Below are 26,016 nucleotides of genomic sequence, written 5' to 3'. Positions count from 1 at the left end.
ACGTACCCGAAGCAAAACGTAAAGCGTTCTTCCTTGCACAACAACTATGGCGGCGACCTGTAGGAAGCTGATGGGGTCGGTTGTGAAAGGTAAATGCGAACGGTTCTAAGCCTCTGTCTGTCTAAACACAGGTACCTGCGGTCGGATTTCATGGCCGCAATTAACTTTAACTACAGTTTACCATGGTTTAACTGTCAGTCTGTAAAGTTGACTTAGGAATATAACGAAAGTGAAGAGTTGAAGAAGGACAATGCACGGTTCATGGTTATTTCAAACCCGTCTGTTTACACTATCAATGAAATCTTTACTCAAGTGACTCTGATGATCTCTTTCGCGAATTTAGGCCATTAAGCTAAGTATACAGTGAGGACCTCAGTTTATCTCAAAGTGATACGAGACCTTCGTTACTAAATATCAGCAGTATTCACGTGCCCTCTGCCGTGTCAAAACGTTAACCCGACGCTAACGTTTGTGGTCTAGAGGTTAAGGAATCGGGCTTGTGACCGAAGGGTCCCCAGCTCAATTTCCAGGACCGGCAGAAAACATCCACGGCTGAGGTTCCCTTGAGCAAGGCACCTCATCCCCAACTGCTTCCCGGGCGCAGGTGTACTGCCCACTGCTCCTGTGCTTGGTGTGTGTGTGTGTGTGTGTGTGTGTGTGTGTGTAAGGATGGGTTAAATGCAGAAGATAAATTCACTGTTCACAGTGTGTGTGCGCTATCACGGAATTCTACTCTATTCTATTCTAACTAACAATATAACATTCTGCATGTAAACTAGCCCAAAACAATTACAACGGCTGCTAATGAACAGTGTAATGTTATCTGGATTTTTTGTTAGGTCTTTATCAACTGTCAAATCAAACGCTATGGATGCAGGGAAACTTTGGGTCCAGAGCAGCTTGCGCCGTTTTACACAGGCAAGCCCTCCACTACAGCCACGGTCCAACACTAACCAGCGCCAAAGTTGAAACGCAAAGAGGGGCAGACTCACCGAAAGAGACGGAGACTGTTAAAAAACGAGACCCTCAGCAAACAACGAATAAAGAAGAAGAAGAGGAGGAGGAATTGGATGAACCAGAATATATCCCGACGCGAAAGGCAAAAAATCCAATGATTAAAATAGGATATGCGTGGTAAGCGTGACGTAGATGTTTTATATAGCGTAAAGTGAGCCTCTATTATTAAGAAAGTCCCTCTGGTGGTATGTGTAACTTGTGTACTTTTCCAAACAGGATGATCGGTTTACCCACTGGAATTATTGGGTTCATACTGGCCAAGAGACAAGTAGACAAGAACAGACTTAAGCAATTGCGAATCCGACAAAGGATGAAGAAAGCGAACGAGGGCGTCTATGAGAGCGAACGCTACAGAGCAGTTTCAAAAACTGAGTAACACATTCTCCATTTGTTGGGGGAGACTTGCTGTTAAAAGAACCTCTACCATGTAAGAGACATCTATTTGAAAAGACCGTCGTCTCCCAGTGAAAAGCAAGTGCATTAAACAACACAAAGGACTTGGCTTGGGTAATGTTAATAGTATAAAAGAATACATTTTGGGTTTATGGAATCCGAACATATGGTGGCATTCAATATTAATGAACCTTTAAACCAGCTGTTCTCTACTGGTTTGCCTGCCTTGCGTCTATGAAATTCAGCTCTTTACATCAAGATTATCGTATTAGTTGCACCATATTTTCCTTCTGTGTATAAAATTGTCATGTGTCATATATCAAACGTAAATTGTGTTGGATGAAATTAAAACCTTTCACAGAATCTATCTGGTAATTCCATTTATGAAATTCCCCTTTATTTACAGATGATGTTCAACATCTTACACATGTCAAATCATCATAGTCTACCATCTCACACAATAATAATAATAATAGTCGTAGTAGTATGTAATTTAGCTGAATTCAGATCATATTATCCGGTATAACAGAAGTAAAATACTGAGAGATGACTAAACCTGTATTTGTCTTTAGCCATAGATATGGTAAAGTTTTAGCACATAATCATGACATCATGTTTCATTACTACCTACTCTAAGAATTTGTTTTTCCAAAAAATAAACATTTCCCATCATAAAACACAAACATTTCAACCCATACAATATGGTACTAATCATAAGAAAAATAGTGCATCAAAGGTGTAATAATTCTTTATCGAATAAGAATTACAGTAAGTATAAAAAAATATATGTTTTTCTTTCAGATCACAACCATACTTTATTGGGTACCTCTAGCTGTTTGTTATCTATAAATCTTTGGACATTACATGACCATACAATCACGATTATCCACTTAAAATGACTAGCATAACACTAGGATATGTGCAAGTAACTGATTTGATTTTGATACACATAACTCCTTGCATCCAGTTTTGGATGATGAGTATTTGACCTTAGAAACTTTGGTTTTTCGGTTTGGTTCTCACACAGATCAACTTCATTCCACTGCCAAACACACTGAAGCATTAGAAGCTTACAATCTAATGGAATCACACCTGTTCTCCATCTGTCTAACTGAGATATTGATTTGATATGTTAACTTTTATTTCAAAAGTATACTGAACTCTTAACCCAGACTAATTTAACACAAATAGGCAAGACTTTTTTTTTGTTTCGGATGATTTACATCAGCACGATTTTTAGTAGATATTCTTTTTTTGTGTGTGAAGACCAAGACTAAGATTAAGGCAAAGTGCACGGCATACAAGAACTTAACGACATCGACAAATTCAAAAGCTCCTTCCGTGTGTCTTTGGGACTCTTATTTTGACGAAGCGCCAATAAGTTGCAGTATAAAGAGGAAGATCTGGATGATGTCGACGTAGATGGTCAGCGCTCCGAACACGTATTCCTCCGGGCTGATGGAATACTTTTTGTTACCAATAAGGAGTTGGGTGTGGTAAGCCAAGAACTAAAAGCAGAACAACAAAGGGAGTGTCAAAAATGCGCACATCTAAAACTCAAGTATTAACAAGTCTGTTTAATTGTCCCGTGCAGCGTTTTAAATGTCAAAAAAGAGAAACGATCAGTCGTTGAAGATCAAACTTACAAGTGTGAACACAATAGCTCCAATTGCAGCATACAGCATGTGAAGCCATGGAATCTGTCCGCAAAGGGAAAAAAAAATTTCAATAACAGCCATTACGAAACCACAGTCAGCTTTTAAACACGGGTAGTTCACCGTGTACAACAAAGTGATGCGTGTCATTAACTGCACTTCTACAGTTGCACTGGTGTAATTGTTCAGTAGTGAGTGGAACTCACGTATTTGAAGGAGAGCACAATGACGGTTATAATTCCGGTGACAAAGATGACAATGCCGAGGACACAGAACAGACCCTTGCACTTGGTGAAATCCACCTGAGGGGAGACAATTGAACAATCATTGGAATCTAACTCACTCACTCACACACACACACACACACACACACACACACACTCACATACAAAGGAACAGGGGGTCATATGTGAAAAGTCGCGGGCCCGTACCTTCGTCTGGAAACTGAAGGCGCTCACCGCAAGGCACACCACAAACGTAATCCCAAATGCCAGAAACACTGCCTTTGTATCATAGTAACTAAGGGGAAAAAACATATACTGCAGTTATTTTGGAAATGTTATGCCCGAAGTGGCATAACATAAATTTAAAACAACATTGCTATCGTGGTATTGGAACGACACTGAAATAGCGTTGCTACAAAACGTATTTAAAATAGTAGGTCTATATGCAGTTACACTCAGCAGAAAAACACCACCATGAATGACATGTTTTGTAACAAATTGTCGGGCTTTAAGGCCCAGCTTCCCTCAATCTCTATAACAGTACCGGTTCTGTGCTTTTGAACTTGTTTTCAACCAGTGGGAGCTCAGAAAGCCGTCTTGCTGATTCATACTCACCAAACTACCACACAATGTCCCTAAGTCAAATTTAACTCGTAATAAGTGGGATTTGTCAGCAGCGAAGCTGTGTTAGAAATGCTGACTGTACATTTATTACAGATCTACAAAAATTTCCCACTTCTCCATTTTCATATTTCAAAATAGATGACATACAGATGGTAAATCGGGAAACATGCTGGTGGCAAAAGACAGACTACCCCTATAGATATCCTCAAAAAAAAAGAAACACCCTTTGACGATTAATTAATTAATGATTTAAACCAATCATTGGTATCACTGACTCACCTGGATATTGTACCAGTCATGTATGACATTGCCAACGTCTGTTAAAATAAACATTTTTAAATTACTGTTTCATTTAAGTCACTTCATGTTTAATTATGTTACATGCAACAACTCAGAGATATTGATTCGTTCTCCCTTGAAAAAAACAAAACAAAAAAAATCCAGCCTTTTTTTTCCCCCACAGAGCAAAAGTGAAAACATGTCACAGTTTCCAGAGGCAACATCCTGTTTCCATTACAGGTTTTGGAGAACACCCTCTACTGTTCACTTATACAGAATGACTCAGTGTTTCTAAACTCACAAAAATGGCCAACAGAATGAGATTCCATGGGTAACGCCTCCTAAACAGACCAAGCAAACATTCAAGCATTAGAGAGCGCAAACATTATTTATACTCATACATATGTTTACATGTAAATATATATAGAGAGAAAAATATATACATGAGGAAAAAAATGTATATGGAAATATATATCTGTGTGCATGTGTGTGTGTGTTTGTGTATATATCTGTATAGGCGGGTGTGTGTGTGTTTGTGTATATATCTGTATAGGTGTGTGTGTGTGTGTGTTCTTGTTTTTCTTCTGTTTTATTCAGCTGTGGAACCGCTTTTAGAGACTCCTGTGAAACTAACCTTGGGCCGCTGCAGCAGACAAGTACGATGTGTGTGACAAAGTACACGGCACTGTGAAACAGAGGGAGAGGACGGATGTTTTAGTTATCAGTCAAGAGGCTATAAGAAACCCAACACATTTTCGCAAGACTTTTCACGCATGTGTGACAGCTCCAGTCAAGGTCAGACCTCGCGTCTGGAAACCTCAGGAAGTTGCGTTTGTTTTGTTTGCTTGTGTGGGTTTTTTTTTTTTTTTTTTTTTCATAGGACAAGTGGTCGGAGATACTATGTAAACAGGATGAGAGAACTCATGAGTGTCACTAGACTAATAATAGATTTGTCAAAACGGAGGGACAGCGTGAATATGGAGCAAACCTTATTTGTTCTTTTTTTTTTTCACTTTTGGTTCACTTTAAGGAGGAATTACATCTAATTTTTTTTAATACATGTGTCTATGGGTGTGACTTAATATGTGTAATCGCGCCAGAAATTTCACAGTACAAGGTATGTGTGATTGATCATAAGTCAAGTTCTTACTAAGAGGCCCAGTAGATGGCTGGATTCTTGGCAACAAACTCTTTAACAGGTTCCCTGGAGGGAAGAAGACGTTTTGATTAGTTGATCACAGCTCACTATTAATACAATATGCCAAATGTTCTCGCTTTTAATGAATCTGTCATATCCTCTTTTTTTTTCTCACACATTGCAGTAAAAGCTGTGTACTACAGTGAAACCAGTAATCATTAGAGGGTGTGGGTTAAAACTGCCCGTAACTAATCTGCTTCACACAACAGACACAAACTCCTACCACCCACCCTAACACATACACACACACACACACACACACACACACACACACACACACACACACACACAGAGATACTCACACAAATGTGAAAACAGCTACAATGCCAAAGGTGACAAGAAGTTGAGAGGCCAGAATCATGTAAACCTGATCAAAGTTAAAAAAAAAAAAAGAAAGAAAAACAAACAAACAAACAAACAAACAAACAAATAAATAAACATTCGGCAGAAACACACATCAGAAGTCTTTTTGAGGTGTCCAATCCCATCACAAACTCAGAGTGGATTCGGCTCACTATACTTCCGGGTTTATTTGACAAGCACGAGTAAGGGTTGTTCAAAAACGGTGCTGAAAGTGAAGTAAACGGCGTCGCCGTCTTACTTTACGGATGAACGCCTGTCGAACGCTCATGCTGTCCCAGCCGCTCTCCGCAGCGAAACCCTCACCATCACCTGTGACACAAAACATAAAGTCCTCAGGGAGATTCTTACACCTTGCCCGTTCAGAAGGAGCAGGATTATTAGCACTGGGATGAATAACCACTGTGCACATAAGCCTTTAAACCACTGTCTCATGTACACTGATGACATCAGCTGAGGTCTGGTGTACATTTACTTTTATTCTTTTAGCAGAGCCTTTTATCCAAAATGACTTCCAAGACAGGCCGAGCACAAAACCAAGCAAATAGCCATTAAGAACCTGACTGTTGCATAAGTGTCATTGCTAAGTTCAGTATCAGGCCAGAGTCACATGCAAGAAAGTTAACAGAAAACGAGAGAGTGGACTACAAGTGGGTCAAAAGCCTCCATAATATAAACTATCAAGTGCTAAGTATCACAATGAAGTGCTAGGTAGTACCAGCCACAGAGAAGAAAATCTATGGCACAGAGAGAGTTATACCATTACCAATTTCATCTCTGCACTCCATTTTAAAACACACTGTACCAAAATATTATGTTAAATACAAGTGTTCTCATCTCCTTGGGGGTCTCTTGCAGTGGTGTGAATCGCTGGATAAGTCTTACCTGAATCGTTGTGAGAGACAGGTATGGTTGGAGGAATTATGGGTGGCATGGGTGGCATGGCTGGTGGGGGGTATCCTCCAGGCTGTCCGGGGTAACCTCCAGGCTGTCCGGGGTATCCTCCAGGCTGTCCAGGGTAACCTGGCTGGGGGGGACCATAGTAACCAGGTGGCTGGGGTTGGGGCTGGCCTCCGTAAGGGGGAAAGCCATAGGATGGAGGGGGGTTGGCGGGGTGCCCCCCGGAGCCATAGAGCGGGGCCCGCGAGTCATCGTAACCGGGCGGAAAATCTGACCTGGACATGCTTTCTCCGAGACTCCTGTGTGACGGTAGACGAAAAACCCAGAGATTTAAGTCTAGTGTTAGATAGCCTGTATTTAGGCTCTTTTAAATGTTATCGTCCTTGTTTAAAACAAACAAACAAAAACAACAGAATAAGAAAAGCCTCATGCTATAACGATAACGTCAAGAAGATCTATGGATGAACGGTTTCCATACTATCCTGGGTAAAGCCCATTTTCAGCAATGTTTTCTCTTTGTGTCTCACGGTGAAATGTTCATATCTTGAGTCAACATTCAGTCCAAAACCAGCTGTAACACGCCATTGTTTTACCTTCTTACAGTTAATGTTATAGCACCCATTCAAGCTGTGAAAGGCTAGATTAACTTGAGACAACATTGTACATAGGTTACAAAAGCAGTTTTGGTTGTAATTCAAGTCACTGTTTGTGTTCTTGTTAAAAAACAAACCAAAACAAAACACACACACAAAAAAAAAGCATGGTGTGATGATATAAAGTCTGGAAGATTCTATACCACATCTGACATCTTGATTATATTTACAATTATAAGTACAATTATCACAGGCTAATGAATGCACAGTTTATTCATTTCATTCAAACTTGTCCCATGTGTAGTATCTTCAAGAGAAGAGATACCAAAAATGTTCTCCCTCATTCTCCTTAGAAGTCACAGCCTTTTCCCAGGGAAATTTTTCACACACAGTACTTCAGTTATGGATGGTACTATAGATAGTACAATAAGGATACATAGATACATTCCACTACAGTTTAGAAAGAGAGACCCATTAGTGTGTGGGTATGTGTGTGTGTACACAGAGAGAGAAAGAGAGAGAGAGAGAGACAGAGATGTATATCTGCAACACTGAGGTTATTCGTGTTTGGATCATTAGCAACAGGGCTTTAGCACTGCGGGGCTCTAAAGTAGACTCTTTTGTTAGCGGCTGACATTTCCTGGGTAAACCGCTAACAACCTAACCTATGTTAGCTCCGCCTCCCTGTGTACAAAGACCATAAGCATATAGCCTAGTAAGCTACGTGTTAAGGGTTAGACAATCTAAGTTCATTGGAACTTGAAATGAAAAACAAACAAACAAACGGTTAAGTGGACTAATAGTGGACATGTCAGGTCAAAGCTTCCGCTGTACTTTAGCAGGGCTGTTACAAGCCATATAAGTCCTCTCGTGTGACGTCTGAGATGTTGGCCCTCAGAACCACCTGAAAAAAAACTCGTTGTTGAAAAAATTCACTTTCAAGTGAACAGAATCTGCCCTGGGGACTTGTCGGCCCTCTGAGGGAGGATCAGCTTAACACATAAAACACTTCCATGTGTCTCTCTACTCCTGCGCCGCTCCAAAAGCTAGTTTTGGGTCAACCACAAAAAGCGCTCGTTCCTCTACAGAATGTCACTAAATAACCTAAGGAAAAGACTGACACAACACCTGCCAAAATAATTGTTATTATGTCAGCGGCTAACAAACAATACACAGAGACACATTGTGTACGCTCTAGTGAACTGAAATCAAAAGGCTACAAGAAAAATCAAAGCCTTACTTTGTAGCATCGTCAGCAAAGACGTGATGTAACTGTCCATAACTTGAAATTTACACGCCAAAGATTCTAATTTTCATCTAGTCCAGAAACTCTACACGAGATGTTCTCGAAAATGACAGCTTGCTCTTTAAAAGAAAAGAAAAGAAAATCTATTATCTCATGCTTGCTGCTAGGCAACAATAAAAAAAAAAATACAACCTCGAAGAACACACATTTTTTTCTGTCCTTATTCTGCTTTCGGACAGCCTTTGATTTAGCCTTGAATAAGCGAAGAAACATATTCCTGATACCAAATCATCTAAATTTTATTCACATTCACATTTATATTTCATAAATGTCACATTTCAGCGTCAACCGCCCTAATTCTCGTTTACGTCAGCACATCACAACACTAGAAATTAGAGAGGGGATATCTTGCTTTTAATGGAAGGGAAAGCTAATGTTGTTTACTACTGTCAGCCGCGACAGTGGAGCGATCTACGCAAGGTGAATAGAGAACTAGCGTACCGCCATCCCTTTCCTTATCACCATTTCCCATCATAACGTTGCATCCCACAGTGGCTGTAGCCCACGCACTGTCTACACAAAAGTTAACTCACTGTGATGGACGGAAACACTGAATTTGCTAAAGTGCAAGAGGGCCGCCTAGGCATTTGTAGCATGAGGGCTATTGCGTCATGAGAAACTTTTCACACCCAGTGATGCAGTCCACTGTGTATTTGTGCGCATTGTAGGATTCCGGTTTAACCGCGGATTCATCTTTATCTCTCTCTCTCTATATATATATATCTTTGGGTACGTCTTGGCTGGAGGTTTAGGCAGTTTATGCAGAAACTGGCTAAGAACAGTAACCTTCAACCTCAATGTGACTAATAAGTCAAGTAAAGATTAAATAAAAACAGCGTTATCAACATCACGAACATTAAACTACTGTTACAACATCGACCCTTGTAAACAACGACCACATCTCAGCTCTGAGACGTAGGACATTATGCTACATGTTACAGCCATATGGTCTTACTTGAGTCTTACGTTTATCAAAATCAGTCCATTGACCCCAAAGCACACTAGAGTTTTTGTACATTGTTGGACAGACTGTAATCTTTAATCAGGAAATGAAAGATGACAACCACATTTGAGGTCGCTGATATAATCTGATATGACCCCCCGCCCCTTCCCAAAACCTCCCTCCCCCCAAAAACGGGTGAAATTCTTAAGTCTGTCAGGACAGGACTGACACACACTTCTCAGCGCACACATTAGGTATTTCTCCACCACTTCACTTCACACATTTGACTATTAAAACATCACGTTAGCCCTTATATGAGTTGTTCTGTTACGTGTCCGTAGAGGATAACTGATAAATACTCCAATGTAGGCTAATGCAATGAAATGAAGCGTATATGGATGGATTCTTTGATTAGGCCAGTGAATACACTGCAGCCTTAGGAAATCAGAAAACCTTGAACATCAGAGTTTGTCCGTCTGACTGTATAGACCATCTGTTTTATATTTTACCCGGCAATAAAACCATTTTTAACGTTGTTTTCTCTTCCTGCCACACTGTCATGTGCTCATGTCGTGAGTTTCTACGCATTCCATAACCAACCCTAACTAACCATTATCATCGATAGCGAGAAATATATCATAATTACATACAAGAAAAAACCGGAGATAAAGGTATATTCGTGACGAATATTCCAAATACTGTTTAGACTGTAATTTGAGAGCGAATCTGGAGAACATTTTCGAAAGCGACCTGTCATAATTGATTAAACATGTTCTTGCTTACTTACCGCGTGAGAGAGAGTTAGGATCCGCACAAGTTTTTTTCTTTTATCTGAGAAAAGCACACTCAGCCGAAAAGTGCGAAGGTTCAAATGTACAATGTAAGTTAAATAAGTAAATATATGATACGGAGCTCGTATCCTAATGTTGACCTCCGCCCAGAAAAAGTTACTTAGGACTTTTGTTGGGTTTCAGCCTTGAAGCCAGTAGGTGGGGTCGAGGGAGTTCCTAATCATTGGTCTAAACTTTCAAATTCAGAGACTCTGTAATGAGGCGTCTTTAAATTAATGGTGATACGTCTATTGACAAAATGCTAGTTTGGGAATAAGTCAGTTTACTCTGATAGGTCCAAAAATATAATATAATAAGTTCGTCCAAAATTATACAGTAAAACTGATGTTTGATCCTACTGTTCCTACCGAGAACCACATACCAGGCACACCCTACAATTCTCACTAATTTCTTTGCTACTCTTACGTATTGTGCAAAAGGTACAGACTATCTCCATGTAAACTACAGGTTATCTCTTCGAACATACCACTAGAGGGCGCGATAAACAAGTATTGTCTCGTGTCATAGTGGACTCCTCATTCCTGCAGTAAGAATCGACTATTTACTTGACTGATGGAGAAATTCTATTTTCAAAGAAATATTTTTGAATAATTGACTGCCAGACTGCTCAAACAACAACATTATAAAACCTGTATACTTTACTTGGTTTTCGTACTTTTAGGTCCTCGGCTTACATAGTTACCTTTACATCACGTCATGCGAAAACACGCCTACCATAATGGCGTTTCCGGACTGGACGCTGTATTTCCTTGGTGTTGTTATCATCAGTGGGGGTTTCTACATTTACCGTCTTTGCAGGGACCCCAGGAAAAGTGCATTGATCAGTGGTTTGTTTATGAGATTGATGGCTCGGACAGAGAAATCGCTATTTAAGATAGCGTAAGTATTGACTCAGCGACTCTTGTCGTACGTCCATTGATTTGATACTTATGTGTGCTTTCGAGGATGTTTCTCTGAAAAGCTAGTGGAATGCGTTTTGCATCCATTCAAGGCCTAGGGAAAACTTTTTACTCTCATCGTACCGTGTGGATCTACGTAACTAATATATGTGATATTTGGCATTACTTCAAACGAGCGTTTTTGACAAATGGTAAACACTCTGGTTGGATGGCACATAAGCAATAGGCCTGTTGGAAAACTTCCATCGTTGCAACATTGTTTAATAAATCAACCCCTCCTTGATAGTGCCAGTGGTGTTATTTTTGAATTCGAAAAGATCTGTTGTTTCTGAACATGACTTTTAAATTTGCAGATATGCGCTGTATACACGGACCAAACTTGGTTACATGTTCCACAAACGTCAAATGAGAAAAGCTCGCGAACGATATCCCACTGGCCACTCCAAAACTCAGTCTACGTCACTCAACGGTGCGTTACATATGTTTGAGCAGGGGGAAAAGTGGGAATGTTATAATTACTCTTATTTGATGTGCTAATGTGGTTTTTTATCCCCCTTTTTTGGCTTCTAGGAATCAAAATAATTCCAGTGCCTATTCTCTCGGACAACTACAGTTACGTAGTTATTGACACAGCATCAAACCTTGCGGTTGTGGTGGATCCAGCGGACCCACAAGCTGTCCAAGTAGGTGTTCTGTTGTCAGAACGCAGTCCGTTCGCTCAGCACATGGCCATTATTTTATTCTGGAATGCCGTTGTAATAATATAAAGCATTCCCCACCGCATGTGGTTTGGAGAAAAATACCCCGGCTTCCTCTCTGGTTTACCATAGCAGTTGAATCCAGTGTAATATTCATACAGTCAGTGTTCTTGGAAAGCTGCGATAAAGCGGTGAAATCCGTCTCCATAAATCTGAAACAGAGAATCCCCTCTGTAATTTGTCAAGATCATTTAGCGTTTGCACGCTGTCATTTGAACCGTACTGAATCTGTATTTTACGACTGTGGTCCAACATTTTTTTTTTATTGTTCTTGGTTTTTGAACTAGTGAAATTGAGTTGTTGTTTTTGTTTCTTTGTTTGTTGTTAAGTTGTCCCTTTGCTGTTGGTAAAGACCAGTTTGTTAACAGAGAAAGACCGTGTCCAGTCAAGACAAAATGTAGCATGTGTGTGTTCATAATGAGGTATGTTAGCATGAACGTATTCAGTGATGGGATTTCGATCTAAATTTTTTTAAATATGCAACCCATTTCTTTATGCAGGCATGCCTGGAAGAGGAAGGGGTGACATTGGAAGCCATTCTATGCACACACAAACACTGGTGAGGACTGAGGTTACAGTAGGTTGAGACCTTAGACATTTTACCTCTAGCCATGGATCTGTATTCAGTTAAGATTTTGCAAAGTTTGCACAACCAGAATTACTTAGAAAGCAGAGGACTGATGATTTCAGGACAGTACAACAGAACTAGTATTTGTGGACGTCATACGTTGAATTTCATGCCTAAAATTCCATGTGATTTTCCTTGAAGAGGGCCCAGGGCAGAAGGCACAAGGCACTGATCTCTTCACAGCTTGACAGATTACATTGTACTTGACTGGCTCTGGATGCCTTTTTATCGCCAGGACTCTTCTGTTTAAATATACAGGATGTGTTAAAAGTCTGTTATTATTCTTGGCAGGGACCACAGTGGGGGCAATCAGGCCCTTAGGAGAGTCTACAGCTCCTGTCAGATATATGGGAACGCCATTGATAACATTCCTGGACTGACCCGGTGAGTCTAGGGCATATCAGCATTGGCTAAAGAGATGGCTAAATTGCAAACGTTGTTGCCTTAAGAAAGAAATGATCAGTAAAACAACATTTTGGTTCTTTTTTTGTATCTTACATAAGTCCCAGACAAATTCTTATTGTAACTATGCCTGAACGTCCATTGAGTGGTTTTGAGTTTAGACCTTACTGGACATGAGATGCGTAAAAATGTCAGCTGTTACATAAATTGCAACCTGTTATGTGAAAACCCTGCCAGTCTCATCCCTGCGCTTGGTCTGTTTAACAACAAGAACACTCTTACGAGCCGCGTCTCTGTGTTAGTCCGCCAGCGCGTACGAAATGTTGCCTTTAAAGACTGGCGGGAGTTTGGGCTAAGCGTCGCATAATCGCCGTCTCTGACCCTTTTGCCGCGTGTCTGGGTTCTTCAGCCCCGTCTCGGATAAAGACACCATAAACGTCGGCACACGGCTGCACTTCAGAGCGTTCTACACCCCCGGGCACACGGTCGGTCACATGATCTACCTCCTGGACGGACAGCCGTTCGGAAGCCCCAGCAGCCTGTTCTCCGGGGACCTGGTGTTCCTCTGCGGCTGCGGTAAGAGACCCTGTCTCATTCCTTTGGAAAATTGGCCAACGCAGCAGAAATTCCCGGACGTACAGCGTGTGGTTATCGTATATGTTTCTAATAAAGTTTTTTTTTTTTCTAATCACTAGGCAGAATGTTTGAAGGGAGCGCCACGACAATGCTCTCTTCCCTGGACACTGTGGGTTCTCTGAATGATGACACTCTGCTGTGGCCTGGTAGATCACGACCTTAGTTTCTTTAGATTGGTTGTGACTCATTTAAAAGGGACACTGAACACAGAGCAGCGTTTCACTTCCCCCATCCGTTGTTCTGGAGTTCACCAAACTTTTTTTTCCCCCCTGCACATTAAAAATGAAAAAAAAAAAAAAAAAAACAGTTTTGCCAACACAATATGTAAATATGTTACTTCATACACAGCATTATGTAAAGGATACAGACCCTTTCAGACATCACCTACGTTTACTCAACGTTTTTACAATTAGTTGCCTTCACTTAATGTTTGAAGGTGATGTAACAGGAACAATTATCTGTTATTTCCACACACATGAACAGATTTAGGGGTAACAGACTTAACAGTTTTTCCCTTTTGTATGCAGGTCATGAATACGCAGAAGATAACCTGATGTTTGCCGTGGAGGTGGAGCCTGGTAACGTGGCGCGGGAGCAGAAGCTGCAGTGGGTCTTACAGCAGAGAGATCAAAGACTGTGTACGGTGAGGTGCCAGAATGATGCCTGTCTGGGCCTGCTGCCTGTGAAAAGTCTATGTTCTGTGTTATCTATATTATCTTGGTGACCGTCAAGTTATTGTGCTAGCATTGGACCTCCATCTGTTTTAGTATTAGGTATTATTCTTGGTGCTAATTTTTCAGGATGCCATAAACTCTGCGAAGTGTTACACAGTCTTGATTTTCATCATGAAATGGCCATTCCCTTTTTTTTGTTTGTTTGTTTGTTTGTTTGTTTGCTATAGAAGTCTGTCAGCTGAATGAGCCATGCCTTTTTCTTTACTGGGAATCCTCCTGTTGTATTTCAGTAGTAATATTCTTTTTTTTTTTTTTTGCCGTGTTCACCTCTTAGAGCCCGTCCACACTGGGTGAGGAGAAGCAGTACAACCCGTTTTTGCGGAGCCATGCCCAGGAGCTTCACCGGGCACTGGGCCTCCAGCAGAGCCAGGATGAGGACTGGACCGCTTACCGGGCCCGGGTTTTAGAGGCGCTGCGGAAACGCAAGGACATTTATAAGGGCCGATAATTCGATCCGTTGGCAAGTGAAGGTTCGGGGGGGGGGAGACATCGCCACTAAAGCCTTTCCCCTCTTAACAAACAGCGAATTCCCAGTGGTTTGCGTTAGGGTGTGTGCAAACTAATGGCAAAAAATGTGAATATGGACTTTTTATGCAAACTGTGACAGCACCTATGGATTTTGATATTGTAAGGTTGGTGTTTTATGGTATCAAGGACCAGGAGGCCTCTTGGAGAAATTTTTTTGCATAATCCAGAGGACATACTAATGTGAAGTTTAGTTTGAGACCACCCTGAGACCTTGACCAGTGACACTAGACTAAACACTTTTCATTCCTTTATCCATTCATTACTAGGATGGAGTGTCATACACTGATTAACTTTTCAGTAAGGTTGGTACTGAAAGCACAAATATTTATACGCTGACTTTTTTTTTGTCAATAATAAATTTTCTTCTTTAACATCACTGTGTCTTTGTTTCGTTTTGCGTTTTAAACCGAGGTTCTAATTTATAAACTCCAAAACAGTTAAGTTACCAAGATGAGATATAAGATGAAGTGTATGGTTTATTGAGGCTGGGCGTAAATTAAGATGTAACATTAGATGGTGGGCTTCTAATGTCACATTCTTGTTGCGCGTCTACACAAGATGTACGGTACATTGCAGAGCGTTGCTAGGGCAACCTGAAATGTTGACGGTCTTACGAAATGAAACGAATGAGCGGAATATGAATATTTAACGCAAGCTGTTCTTTCTGTATTTCGCAATGTCTTCGGTCACTTTTAGTCCTACGAATGTAATTTTATACATTATGTCGTAACACGGCGTCGGCCATTTACGGGACAATCGGTTCGTAGTCCACAGATTCAAACGCTGGTGGGGAAATTAGCATAGCTGTATAGGTAAGATAGCTATCAGCAAGTGAGGATAAGACATTCGAAATTGCTTCTGTACGCTTTGCAGCCTAATTAACTTAAAAGGGTTTTGTCACTGAGCAGTTTTCTTACGTCTTCTTCTTTGCCTTTCTAAACTGAAACTTTGTTCATATTGTTTTCATTATCGAAATCAAGAGATGGATGGGGAGGAGGCAGTGCAAGAAGAGAAAGTAGAATTAAAAGCGTCTACAGAGGCTGTCGAGTTTCTTTCGAGTATTGGTAAGCATTTCAGCAACCTCAAGCCCTGTTGCAAATATCGATACTTTCTTGGAGTACCTGGAAAATTCACAGCCTAAAAACCATATTTCATTCGAGGTGATATATATATATTATATATATATATTATATATATGTATATAATTTATCAGATGCTATTTTGGGGGTCAGTTAACATCTGCTGATGGCATTTAAAAACCTCCAAGCCTTTGTTCGCTTGCTGCCGTTGCAAACGCTGTTGGTGTTTTTATTCTTAACGAAAATGGGCATTTCGCACTTCCAAGAGGTCTTAAGATGACAGTGTTTTCAATATGCACGTCTGAACAGAAAGATATCAGCTGTGACCTTAAAATAAAACTACATGATCATTATTTTCGACAGGAATCCTACCATACATGCATTAAAACATTTCGCTTCAGACAGCATTTTAGTATAATTAAAACTACAGAGTATGCACATAAACAAAACAAACAAACAAACAAACACATACCACAGCGGTACTTCACCCCCCACCTCCTGTCGCGCTCTTTTTTGTTTAGAATTTTTGGTGTGATTTCTCAAATGTGACCCTCTCTCTGCGTCTGCGTAGAGCCCAGAGAACTGCAGGAGTGCCTGTTTACGGACTCTTTGGTGACTGAGTCCGACATGGGCCGGGAACTTGGGGAGTTCCGTGTCAGTGTGCAGGCAGCCGGCTACAACGGCAAACCCTGCTACCTGGTCCACGCTAAAAGTCACGGAGCCATCGATAACAACCCCTGCGGAACTTCAATTATGGGTGAGTCAGAGGGCAGCTTATCACAACGCCTTGCTTGGATGGAGCGGCTGTAATCAGCTCAGTTTTCGTATAGGGACACGATTTGCGTTTACGTGATCGTTGTTAAGTTTTTCTTAATACACCTGTTTTTGTTCCCTAACATGCGCAGCGTACTTGACCTGCGGCCTCGAGACGTTAGAACATAATCACCATGAATACCTGAAGGTATTTTCTTCCTCGCGCCAGTAACGAAGCCTTATGAATAGATATCCGTTATCACGACAGATGCATGTGCCAGCTACACGTAGTCACGAGCTATTCTGTGTGTCCCTCGGCCGTACGAGCCTTCAAAAATAGTATTTAGCCTATACATGTATGTTTCTTGTATCTCACATTGTGTTTTGTTTTCTTTTGTTGTGTTTTCTTTTGTTTTCATTGGCGTGAATGGTTCAGCTGAAGGACTACACACTGGACAGAAAGGTGCATATGGTTCGGCAGGATGGACGGCTGATTGTGAAAAAAGTTATTTGTGAGAGAGAGGTGAGACAGGTCGCCATACTCCCAATACTTCTCACAACTTTTCTTCAGTTTTTGAAGTTTGCACTGTGGTTAAAAACCACAGGGCAGTCTGAACGTCTAAGGTTGTAAATGTCTTACAACCATGCGGAACTTGTTTGTACACTTTGTTATTATTCATTTATTTACTTCTGTTTTGCCAAGAAGTTATACTGAGTTCCATAGACCTCTTTCCCAAAGGAGAATTGGCCGAGATATTAACAGACCACGTTTATCATGTCTCTACTTCAATTAATCATGCTGAGGTCAGGAACTGAAAAAGCTGTTTTTTTCTAAACGCGTTGACTCAGCTTTCGCTTCCTCTGCAGGAGGTAAAGAAGCGGGCTTTCTCCTTTCCTCTGGACTCTCTGCAGGGCTTTGTGTCCGAGGCCTCGAACCTCCTGATACTGCGTGTCCTGGCGCGCAGGAAGAAAGTTCCAGAAAACATGACCTTTCTGTCATTCAACACGGAGACTCGGGTCTCCCTGTCCACATACGTGAGTGCTTGAGCGTTTGAACTGATGCAGTGCTTCAGCATAAGACCACGTCTGGGGGGGGGGGGGTCCCGTAAACGATACATCAGGAGCGTAAGAGCTCAGGTTTGGCTGTTCTCCCCCTAGGACAGGTGTACGGGCCGTGATCAGTTGCTCCCTCTGACGTCACATCCATCCCTGTCAATCAGGAGTCTATATCTATATCCGTGGATAGAGTCAGGGTAAAGAAGGGGCAAACGCCCAAAGTGTGTCCTGTCTCTTCGCAGTACCAAGCCGGTTTTAGGGGAAAAAAAACAAAAAAAAAGGAAAATGCAGTGACTGGCTTCATAAATGTCGGAGGGAGCGTTAGCCTGAGGTGACACTGTCTTGCTTAAGCTTTAAGCCACAATAAGTCTTATCAGGGGTGGCCAGCTTAGCCTGGAAGTCTTGCTGTGTTTCAACTGCCAAACTTTAACCGTCACCCTTAAAGCTTGAAACTCTGAGCTATGCACGCAGCCGTCTCCAGGGAAAACCGGCCAAGCCACCTGGTTTTGAGATGATGGAAGGTGACGGGAGGAACGTAAGGCATTTTTAACAAAAACGGATCATGTTGTGTTTTTTATGTTTGGACCAGAGGGACCTGGGCCAGAAGAAGCAAATGGTGGAGACAGAAGTGGTGGACGTGTTTGGGATCGAAAGGACCATTTCCACAAAAGAGGACGACCTAGCCACCTGGCAGTGTTACTTTCTGTTTGACGGGTGACGCTCCTTTTTGGCTTAGATATGACATGTTTCGTATAGGTCTCTTACCCAATGTCTCTCCGGCATTTTCAAGAGATATTCTAAAAGATTATCAGATGTTTTTTTTTTCCCCCCCACAGAAAATGTGTTTGTCTATAGAAAACATGATAAAAAAAAAAGAAAATGTTTTAAAATGTTTCATCTCTTCACTAAACATGTCCAACCCACCTAGACATTTAGCGAGTCGAGTACAGGTGGGCTCTCCCGCCAGAATGAAGCTTTTGCAGCTTCCAGTCCACAGTAGTCAAGGTTTGTTGACTGCTAACATATGATGTCTAACTCTTTTTTTCTACTGTTAATCGACAGTAGAGGAGTTACTCACCAAACTCACCAAAATTGAAATATGACCTTTTCAGAAGAAGAAGACCTCAAACCTGTTTTTGAGAAGAGGCCCCTGGTGTGGGAAGAGGACATGGAACTGTACATAAAGTTTCTTGAGAGAAAGGTGATGGGTTTTTTTTATGTAAATACTCTGCAGACATTTGTATATTCTGTTCTCTTATAAGTTTGTCAAGAAGAGAACACAGTCACAGTTTAAAAATTAAGCTTGTCAGAGAGGAGGAACGTCACCAGTGATACCTGCAACCTTTATATCTGCATTATATGAAGTATTCTGGTTTCATTCAGACCTTTGACCAAACATATTGTTCGAAAATTCATGTAGAGATATATGCTTCTGAAAGCTGAGGTGGCTGAAAAAAACAGTGATAGGCTATTTTCCACATTCAGAGAATTTAAAGAAACAAACTGTTCTTTTCTACCGGCTAATCATTCTTAATGAATAAAAGGGGTCCTGTATTCTAAAAAGAAAAAATTAGAACGCACAGTCACAGCCAGTCAGAAACCCCTGAGTGTGAATATTCATATTTTTGTTTTTAATAGCATTATGAAGCGAATGGGATACTGTAATTGTGTCCTCTTCTTCCTGAAATTTCTCTCTCTCTCTCTCTCTCTCTCTCTCTCTCTCTCTCTCTCTCTCTCTCTCCTACATTGTCTATGTTACAGGAGGAATTGAAGGCTGACCACTCCTCGTATGTCAAACACCATCCGGAGCTGAAAGCTCTGCTGGCTGACTTCTTGCAGTTCCTCTTGCTGAGAAAACCCCACGATGTCTTCTCCTTCGCACAAGATTACTTTGCTCCTTTTTCATCCCGGCAGCCACCAGGTGGCGCCTTTCATAGCGCCCGAACGCTCAGGTTGCCCGAGAGACAGGAGATTGACAAGCCTTGACCCTGTGTTTTAATTCAGTGTAAAGACTGTAGACTGGACATGTTAATAAAGTTTGCTCTTTTAGTATTAAAGTTGTGTTGGTAAAATTATTTTACGTTTGTAGACCAATGCATGGTGTGAGGGCTCACCAGCAGCCAATCAGCATATGAACTACGAACACTTTTTTTTCTGCTTCGCACTTCCGTCTGAAACCGAAATTGACTAGGAAGATCGACACTGGAACGCAGCGTACTTTAGTTACATTATTCAACGGGCTACGTTTTAACATTTCGTCTCTACTCATTCGCCGACCACTGTTTTGAATGTCGAGGTAAGCAACATAATGGTTTCCTTTCTTGTTGAACTTTCCCGCATAGCAAAGAAAACAGACTGCGAATGGAAACACCTAGTTAACAGTTGTCATCCCGGTGTTTACTGAGTAACTTTTGTTTGGCATTTACCAATCAGTTGTTTTTTCTTTTCTACGTTTTGTGTGTGTGTTTTGTACTTCTCGATTGAGGTATGAATCTACATTTACCAACATAAACGATGAGTCAAGGCGAGTACTTTATTTCACTTAGTGAAGTAAACAAACACCAGTATAACTTTAATGAACGACTCCTCCGTGACCCTACATGGGCTACAGAAATTCTAATAAACTCTAACCTTACTTTAGTAAACAGCTGACCGATCTTCGGTTTTGATATAAGTGGCGTAATATTAACGAAATCAACAATACCTTTTGGGATTCTGTTGAACTTTGATAATGTAAGGGTATGAGTCATGGTCATGTCACGCGTTCGAACAACTGGGATTTTTTTTTTCGTTCTTTCACTACTTCTAGTCAGTTGAGTAAATTTTTTTTTAATCACATTTAAATATTATACTTAAGGTTATTGGCTCTTTCAGCCAGATAGGATACACGGACTTCCGTTCTAGATCTCGAATTTTTCAAAAAATTCCCCGAAGTTTCGTTTTTCTGTCCCAAAACGGTCTATGTCCGCTTCATATTATTCCCAAGTGATAGATGGTTCTTGTAATGTGTGCTTGACATGAAATAATGTTATTACGACTGAACGTTTGATAGGCATCCTTCTTAATGGCTGTATTCTGCTTGTTTTTGCTGTCCTGATAATCAGACGCTCTCCTGGACCTTGGCAGTACGAATCGGGACAATTCAGGCCCAGAAAAAAAGTAGCTACTAGATTGAAAACGACACAGAGCATCAGCTGTGTTTGTTTGGTTTTTTCCTGTAGCTAACTGAAAATGGACCCTCTGAAGCTACATCAAATAGATGAAGAACTGGGGTCTGACGACGTCGCTGCGCTCAAGTTCCTATGCAGCCATCACATTAGTAAAAAGCGACTGGAGTGCGTGAGCGATGGACGTGATCTTTTCACGCGCCTGGGGGAGCAAGCTCTGACGGACGACGAACATTTTGTCTCGGAGCTGCTGTATACTATCGGACGTTACGATCTTCTCCACATCCTTGGCACCTCCAAAGAGGAGGTCAGAGAGAACCTAAAAAATCAAAACCCCCGTATATCAGCATACAGGTGAGCATTAGGTCGCTTCAGCTGTACAGGCATGTCTTTATGCAGTACTTTTGACCACGTTGCATTAAAGAAAAGATCCATTCAAAGCACCGTTTGTTTCAGGAGCACTGTCAGTCATTGTTTGATGAACTACATTTTTCTGTGTCTGTCACAGGAAACTGCTGTATGAGTTGTCCGAGGACGTGACCAACGAAAATCTTCGCACTGTCAAATTTCTGCTTAATAGATTACCCAAAGCAAAACTACAGCAGAACACTGTGAGTTTTTCTTCTTCTTCTTCAGCAAGTAAACCATTCTCCTTAACAAAAGCTGGTTATTAGTCAGTCAAATGGAGCAACAGTGAAAACATAAGTCTCTTCTGTTGTGCTGTTTAGAGTGGTATCGTCCTCATGCGTTTTTTATAGCAGTGTTTTCTGTCTTTGTTCTTTTCCACCTGTAGACTTTTCTAGATGTTCTGTCTGAGATGGAGAAGCAGGAGTTACTGGGAGAAGATAACCTTGATGAACTGGTGAGAGTTTTGAATGAATGTGACAAAGAACTGGCCAGCAGAGTGCAGGACTTCAAAGAAAAGAGAGAAAAGGAGCAAAATCATCTGTCTGTCACAGGTACCGCCCACTCAACCAAGCACATACATATACACACCTCAGTCATTGAATGAGAGAGAGAGAGAATGTGTTTGTGATGTATTGTTTATCTGTTCTCCAGTAAGTGGAGGTTACCTATCACAAGAGACTTCTTTACCTGATCCTGTAAGTCTTCAAGTATGAATGTTTCATAAGCAGTTTCTATTGTAGCATCTTGCAAATGGTTTTCATGTAAGGGATTTCTGGCTTGATTCGACTCATGCAACTTGCGACGTAATGTAAATCATTTTAGCTTCATTTTTGTTAACAGCTAATAATGTAAGCAATGTAATTATTGTTGCCATCCATCGTAAAGCTAACATTTTATGTGTATTGACACAGTTTAATTGAATTAATCAAGTATTCCACTTAGTGCTGATATACGCCACCCAGATGTTGCTCAGTTTGAGTGGATTCTCTATCTTTATCAGGGTTCAATGGGTCTTCTAGACATACCAATCAATCAAGGACGTAAGTATATTTGTAGAAACGTGTATACTTTAATGCTACACCACTATATCATACCACACCACTCACACTCCAAGTAATGTGCTTAGAATACGCATTGGTTGAGTAAGGAATCGGTACACTCTCTCTAATCTCTTCTCTTTCTCCCATCAATAGGTAGAAGGGGTTCCTCAGTAGTTTCGGATGCTTTATCAGTGTCTAACAATGAGAATGTAAGAATAAATACATACAAACATACACACACACACATACATACATATATACATAAATATCCAATTTAATGACCACCAAAATAATATCCATGCAAACGGCCAAAAATGTAGGAATCCAGGGAGTTAGCTGATGGTGGATCTCCAGAATTGCGTTAAACACAGGAACCAAAACTCTTGTCCCGTGTTAATGTAGAATGCCGAAGGAGACAACAGTATACTAATAAATTCGGATTCATGTGAGGAACAATGTGTCGCCAAGCAATTGATAGAAAGGCTTAAAAAAAACATGTAACACACAAAACTGCCCATGAAGCTGTACATTGATGGATAGTATTTCTACAGCTGTTCGTCTGTTAGTTTATGAAGTTCTGTAATGTCGACCTCTGGTAAAGACATTAATTAAACACATAATGATGAGAGATTTCAGTGAGACTTCACTGTGCGCCTTCTCAGCAGGATGAGTGCTATCCCATGAGTCACCGCCCTGTTGGACACTGTGTCATCATCAATAACTACGAGTTTGAATCTCACACAACTCTCTCCAGCCGAAGAGGGACGGATAAGGATGAAGGTAGTTCAGCATTTCTGCTCTGATTGGATTGGCTGTCTTATTCTTCACTTAAGTGTGAGTATATGGGTGTTAAAGAGATTCCCTCTCTCTCTCTCTCTCTCTCTCTCTCTGTCTCTGTCTCACCTCAGAGTGTCTCCGAAAAATCTTCGACAGAATGCATTTCGACGTATCCGTGCACAACGACTTAAAAGGCCAGGACATGCTGAACATAGTGGATGAATTTGCGAGCAAAAACCACGCCGACTTTGACGCCTTCGCTTGCTGCGTCCTGTCCCACGGCGAGAAGGGCGTGGTCTTTGGAGTAGACGGCTCACCGGTACAAATCAGCGACCTCACTCAGCCCTTCGCCTCCTGCCACACCCTCACGCAGAAGCCCAAGCTCTTCTTCATCCAGGCGTGTCAGGGCAAAGAGCTACAGAAGGGGACCCTGGTCCGGGCGGACGGGCCGGACGACGACGACGAGGAGGAGGAGGAGGAGCCGGTCGAGGAGGACGCCCGCACCATCACCGCCGTCAGCATCCCCGTTAAGGCGGATTTTCTGATCGGCATGGCGACGGTGGAGGATTATAAGTCGTTTCGCCACACCCTCGAGGGATCTATTTACATCCAGGAGCTCTGCAGACAGCTCGAGAACGGCTGTCCCAAGTAAGTGACAGGACGAGTGGTTACAGAAAAGTGGCACCTGGTAGTGGTAGTGAAGAAGTTTGACTCTGGTTAAAAAAAACAAAAAAAACAAAACCGTGAACCTCACGGATAAATGCAAACCTCATTCGTTTTACATTTTTTTATTTCTCTGTATAAGATGACATCCAGATGAAATTTTCATTAAGTCAATGATAGTTTTTTAATGTGTTTCTCTAATAGGCAGGAAGACATATTGACCATTTTGACTAGAGTGAATGGCAAAGTGAGCACCGGTGAGTTCAGGAGACACAAGCAGATGCCTGAACCTCGATACACTCTCACCAAAAAGCTGGTTCTTCCCATGGACTGAAACCTGATTGGCTAAGGAACAACACCATTCCTCGTATGACTGGACCCACACAGAATCAGTCAACCATTGACTACGTCTCAAGCATGGTGCCTTGACATCTAAAGGACAGGACGTGACACTATATTTAACAACATACAATAATGCACTGTGTGTACATACACTAATGGAGTGATGTTTGTGTGTTTGTGTGTGTGTGTGTGTGTGTGTGTGTGTGTGTGAGAACAAGACTTGAGGAGCATGAAAACTTTACTGAGCTCTAAAACTGTTTCCACAAAATTGTGCTCTTCACTTACTCCATACTGCGATGGACTGATGACCTGTCCAGGGTGTTTCCCCTGCCTTTCGCCCTATGAACACTGAGGCTCCAGCACACCCCGTGACCCTAATTAGGATAAGTGGTTTTGAAAATAAATGAATGAATGAGTTATTCCATACCATAGTGTGAGTAGTTTTGAGAACTGATCGTGGTTTAACGCTTAACATTTTTAGTCATACATACATACATACACACACACACACACACACACACACACTGACATATATATGTGTGTGTGGGTGTGTGTGTGTATGTATGTATTGTATGTATTATAGCAAAGACCACAGGAAGGTTGATTCTTCTAATTCCAAAATTTTGACACTTTGACACTTGTGAAGTATCTGCACACTGTGAAACTGGTCCATGAATGTATGGCTGATGGCCTGTTGTTTATATTTATATAAATATCTGATTAAAGAGAAAAACAAGACATCTGGCTGAGCAATAAATAGACATAGTTTATGGATTATGGATATGTTGACGATGCTGATATTTTAAAATCTATTGTGAGTAATTCCATTTTCTTTATTTTTTTCTGCCATAAGTCCTTTGAACTTGAATTTCTACACAGAACGAGCACTCAGTCTGATTTGTTTGGAGCAACACATCTGTTGAAATAAAGTGAAAATTACAAACGAAATTATTCAGTTACCTCTCTCTCTGTATATACATACACACACACACACACACATATATATGTACCGTATATACACATAACACAATGTGTGCTGCATACCTAGCCATGAGAATTTCAATTGTTCAGAATTTGTCAAAATTTGCCAATGCAAATTTATAACAGTGGTTTGTGTAGAAGTTACGATAAAATGGATGCAATCTTGACTCAGCAGTTTGTTTGACTGCGTGTCTGAAGAATCAGTGGTCATTAAAAGTTGCCACGGCGACGAGGAAGTTTGATTTAACAGAGCTGTTAATTTGACTGTTGGACCTAAACTTCAGTTAGTGCCCCCTGGATAGACTCTCACAGTATCCCTGTGGTTTTCTCATTTCTTCAGCAAAGAAGTTGCGTCCAATGAGAAGTATTGTTCTTGTTCACTTCCACAGCGAATCAAAGCCAATCTACAACTCCCCTCTGACAAAGATTCAGACAACATGTGGTTCTCTGGATATGCGTCATTCAAGATGTTGGAAACGGTAACGACGATTCAAGACACATACAAGATTTCGTTTTTTCAGTAGTTTTTAAGATTTCGAACTTTATTTGTTCAAATACCAAGTAGCTGCTTACTGATGAGTCAGTATAGGCTACTTCTAAAAGTCTTTGAGTGATCACAAGTCTGCTTGGCTCTCTGGACTGGAACCTCTTGACAACACAACAGGTTACCAGACAGACTTAAATGGAAATTCTATCAAATCGCAGTATGGATCACCAGTGCATCAGTCACTTTTTTGGTGACAAACAAGATCTGAGAAAGTTTTTTTTTTTTTTTTAGATAAATAATTAATACTTAATTGTGTGTGTGTGTGTGTGGGGGGG

At 41.1% G+C, this 26,016-nt stretch overlaps 4 protein-coding genes across 4 annotated transcripts; 3 read left to right on the top strand and 1 right to left on the bottom strand.

The window, feature by feature from the left end:
- Positions 1-1,959: 1,959 nt before the first annotated feature.
- Positions 1,960-11,010, bottom strand: tmbim1a (transmembrane BAX inhibitor motif containing 1a). Its single transcript, XM_030781860.1, has 12 exons — positions 10,999-11,010; positions 6,636-6,949; positions 5,992-6,062; positions 5,693-5,757; positions 5,343-5,396; positions 4,827-4,877; positions 4,494-4,533; positions 4,193-4,230; positions 3,497-3,584; positions 3,272-3,367; positions 3,057-3,110; positions 1,960-2,918 (listed from the first exon to the last, which is right to left on the bottom strand). The coding sequence occupies exons 2-12, from the start codon at positions 6,931-6,933 to the stop codon at positions 2,769-2,771; spliced, it is 1,005 nt and encodes a 334-aa protein (XP_030637720.1). The 5' UTR covers positions 6,934-6,949; positions 10,999-11,010; the 3' UTR covers positions 1,960-2,768.
- Positions 11,011-11,061: 51 nt separating this feature from the next.
- pnkd (PNKD metallo-beta-lactamase domain containing) lies at positions 11,062-15,250 on the top strand. The gene is made up of 9 exons (XM_030782511.1): positions 11,062-11,222; positions 11,596-11,711; positions 11,813-11,925; positions 12,501-12,559; positions 12,920-13,012; positions 13,440-13,606; positions 13,726-13,812; positions 14,194-14,309; positions 14,675-15,250. The coding sequence occupies exons 1-9, from the start codon at positions 11,062-11,064 to the stop codon at positions 14,846-14,848; spliced, it is 1,086 nt and encodes a 361-aa protein (XP_030638371.1). The 3' UTR covers positions 14,849-15,250.
- Positions 15,251-15,910: 660 nt separating this feature from the next.
- Positions 15,911-19,802, top strand: catip (ciliogenesis associated TTC17 interacting protein). Its single transcript, XM_030781811.1, has 9 exons — positions 15,911-15,992; positions 16,579-16,764; positions 16,913-16,968; positions 17,197-17,283; positions 17,628-17,795; positions 18,406-18,530; positions 18,745-18,821; positions 18,932-19,017; positions 19,578-19,802. Exons 1-9 carry the CDS (start codon positions 15,911-15,913, stop codon positions 19,800-19,802), a joined length of 1,092 nt encoding a protein of 363 aa, XP_030637671.1.
- Positions 19,803-20,014: 212 nt separating this feature from the next.
- On the top strand, positions 20,015-24,413 carry casp8 (caspase 8, apoptosis-related cysteine peptidase). The gene is made up of 10 exons (XM_030781193.1): positions 20,015-20,112; positions 21,038-21,337; positions 21,492-21,594; positions 21,777-21,942; positions 22,043-22,086; positions 22,392-22,431; positions 22,585-22,640; positions 23,094-23,211; positions 23,340-23,856; positions 24,076-24,413. The coding sequence occupies exons 2-10, from the start codon at positions 21,048-21,050 to the stop codon at positions 24,203-24,205; spliced, it is 1,464 nt and encodes a 487-aa protein (XP_030637053.1). The 5' UTR covers positions 20,015-20,112; positions 21,038-21,047; the 3' UTR covers positions 24,206-24,413.
- The last annotated feature ends 1,603 nt before the right edge of the window (positions 24,414-26,016 follow it).

Source organism: Chanos chanos, chromosome 8 (assembly GCF_902362185.1).
Source record: "Chanos chanos chromosome 8, fChaCha1.1, whole genome shotgun sequence".
Classification (NCBI taxonomy): Eukaryota; Metazoa; Chordata; class Actinopteri; order Gonorynchiformes; family Chanidae; genus Chanos; species Chanos chanos.
This window is presented reverse-complemented; position numbering and strand designations above follow the sequence as displayed.

What these genes read in the sequence shown, in the direction of transcription:
- tmbim1a (XM_030781860.1), bottom strand. Translation starts at nt 6,933, where the DNA reads ATGTCCAGGTCAGATTTTCCGCCCGGTTACGATGACTCGCGGGCCCCG. An exon ending in GCCATCTACTGGGCCTCTTA is followed by an intron (nt 4,878 to 5,342) that starts GTAAGAACTTGA and finishes TCTGTTTCACAG; the next exon opens with TGCCGTGTACTTTGTCACAC. An exon ending in ATGACTGGTACAATATCCAG is followed by an intron (nt 3,585 to 4,192) that starts GTGAGTCAGTGA and finishes TTTTCCCCTTAG; the next exon opens with TTACTATGATACAAAGGCAG.
- pnkd (XM_030782511.1), top strand. Translation starts at nt 11,062, where the DNA reads ATGGCGTTTCCGGACTGGACGCTGTATTTCCTTGGTGTTGTTATCATC. An exon ending in CGGACCCACAAGCTGTCCAA is followed by an intron (nt 11,926 to 12,500) that starts GTAGGTGTTCTG and finishes TTCTTTATGCAG; the next exon opens with GCATGCCTGGAAGAGGAAGG. An exon ending in GAGATCAAAGACTGTGTACG is followed by an intron (nt 14,310 to 14,674) that starts GTGAGGTGCCAG and finishes TTCACCTCTTAG; the next exon opens with AGCCCGTCCACACTGGGTGA.
- catip (XM_030781811.1), top strand. Translation starts at nt 15,911, where the DNA reads ATGGATGGGGAGGAGGCAGTGCAAGAAGAGAAAGTAGAATTAAAAGCG. An exon ending in ATCACCATGAATACCTGAAG is followed by an intron (nt 16,969 to 17,196) that starts GTATTTTCTTCC and finishes TGAATGGTTCAG; the next exon opens with CTGAAGGACTACACACTGGA. An exon ending in TAAAGTTTCTTGAGAGAAAG is followed by an intron (nt 19,018 to 19,577) that starts GTGATGGGTTTT and finishes TCTATGTTACAG; the next exon opens with GAGGAATTGAAGGCTGACCA.
- casp8 (XM_030781193.1), top strand. Translation starts at nt 21,048, where the DNA reads ATGGACCCTCTGAAGCTACATCAAATAGATGAAGAACTGGGGTCTGAC. An exon ending in AGACTTCTTTACCTGATCCT is followed by an intron (nt 22,087 to 22,391) that starts GTAAGTCTTCAA and finishes TATCTTTATCAG; the next exon opens with GGTTCAATGGGTCTTCTAGA. An exon ending in CTCGAGAACGGCTGTCCCAA is followed by an intron (nt 23,857 to 24,075) that starts GTAAGTGACAGG and finishes TTTCTCTAATAG; the next exon opens with GCAGGAAGACATATTGACCA.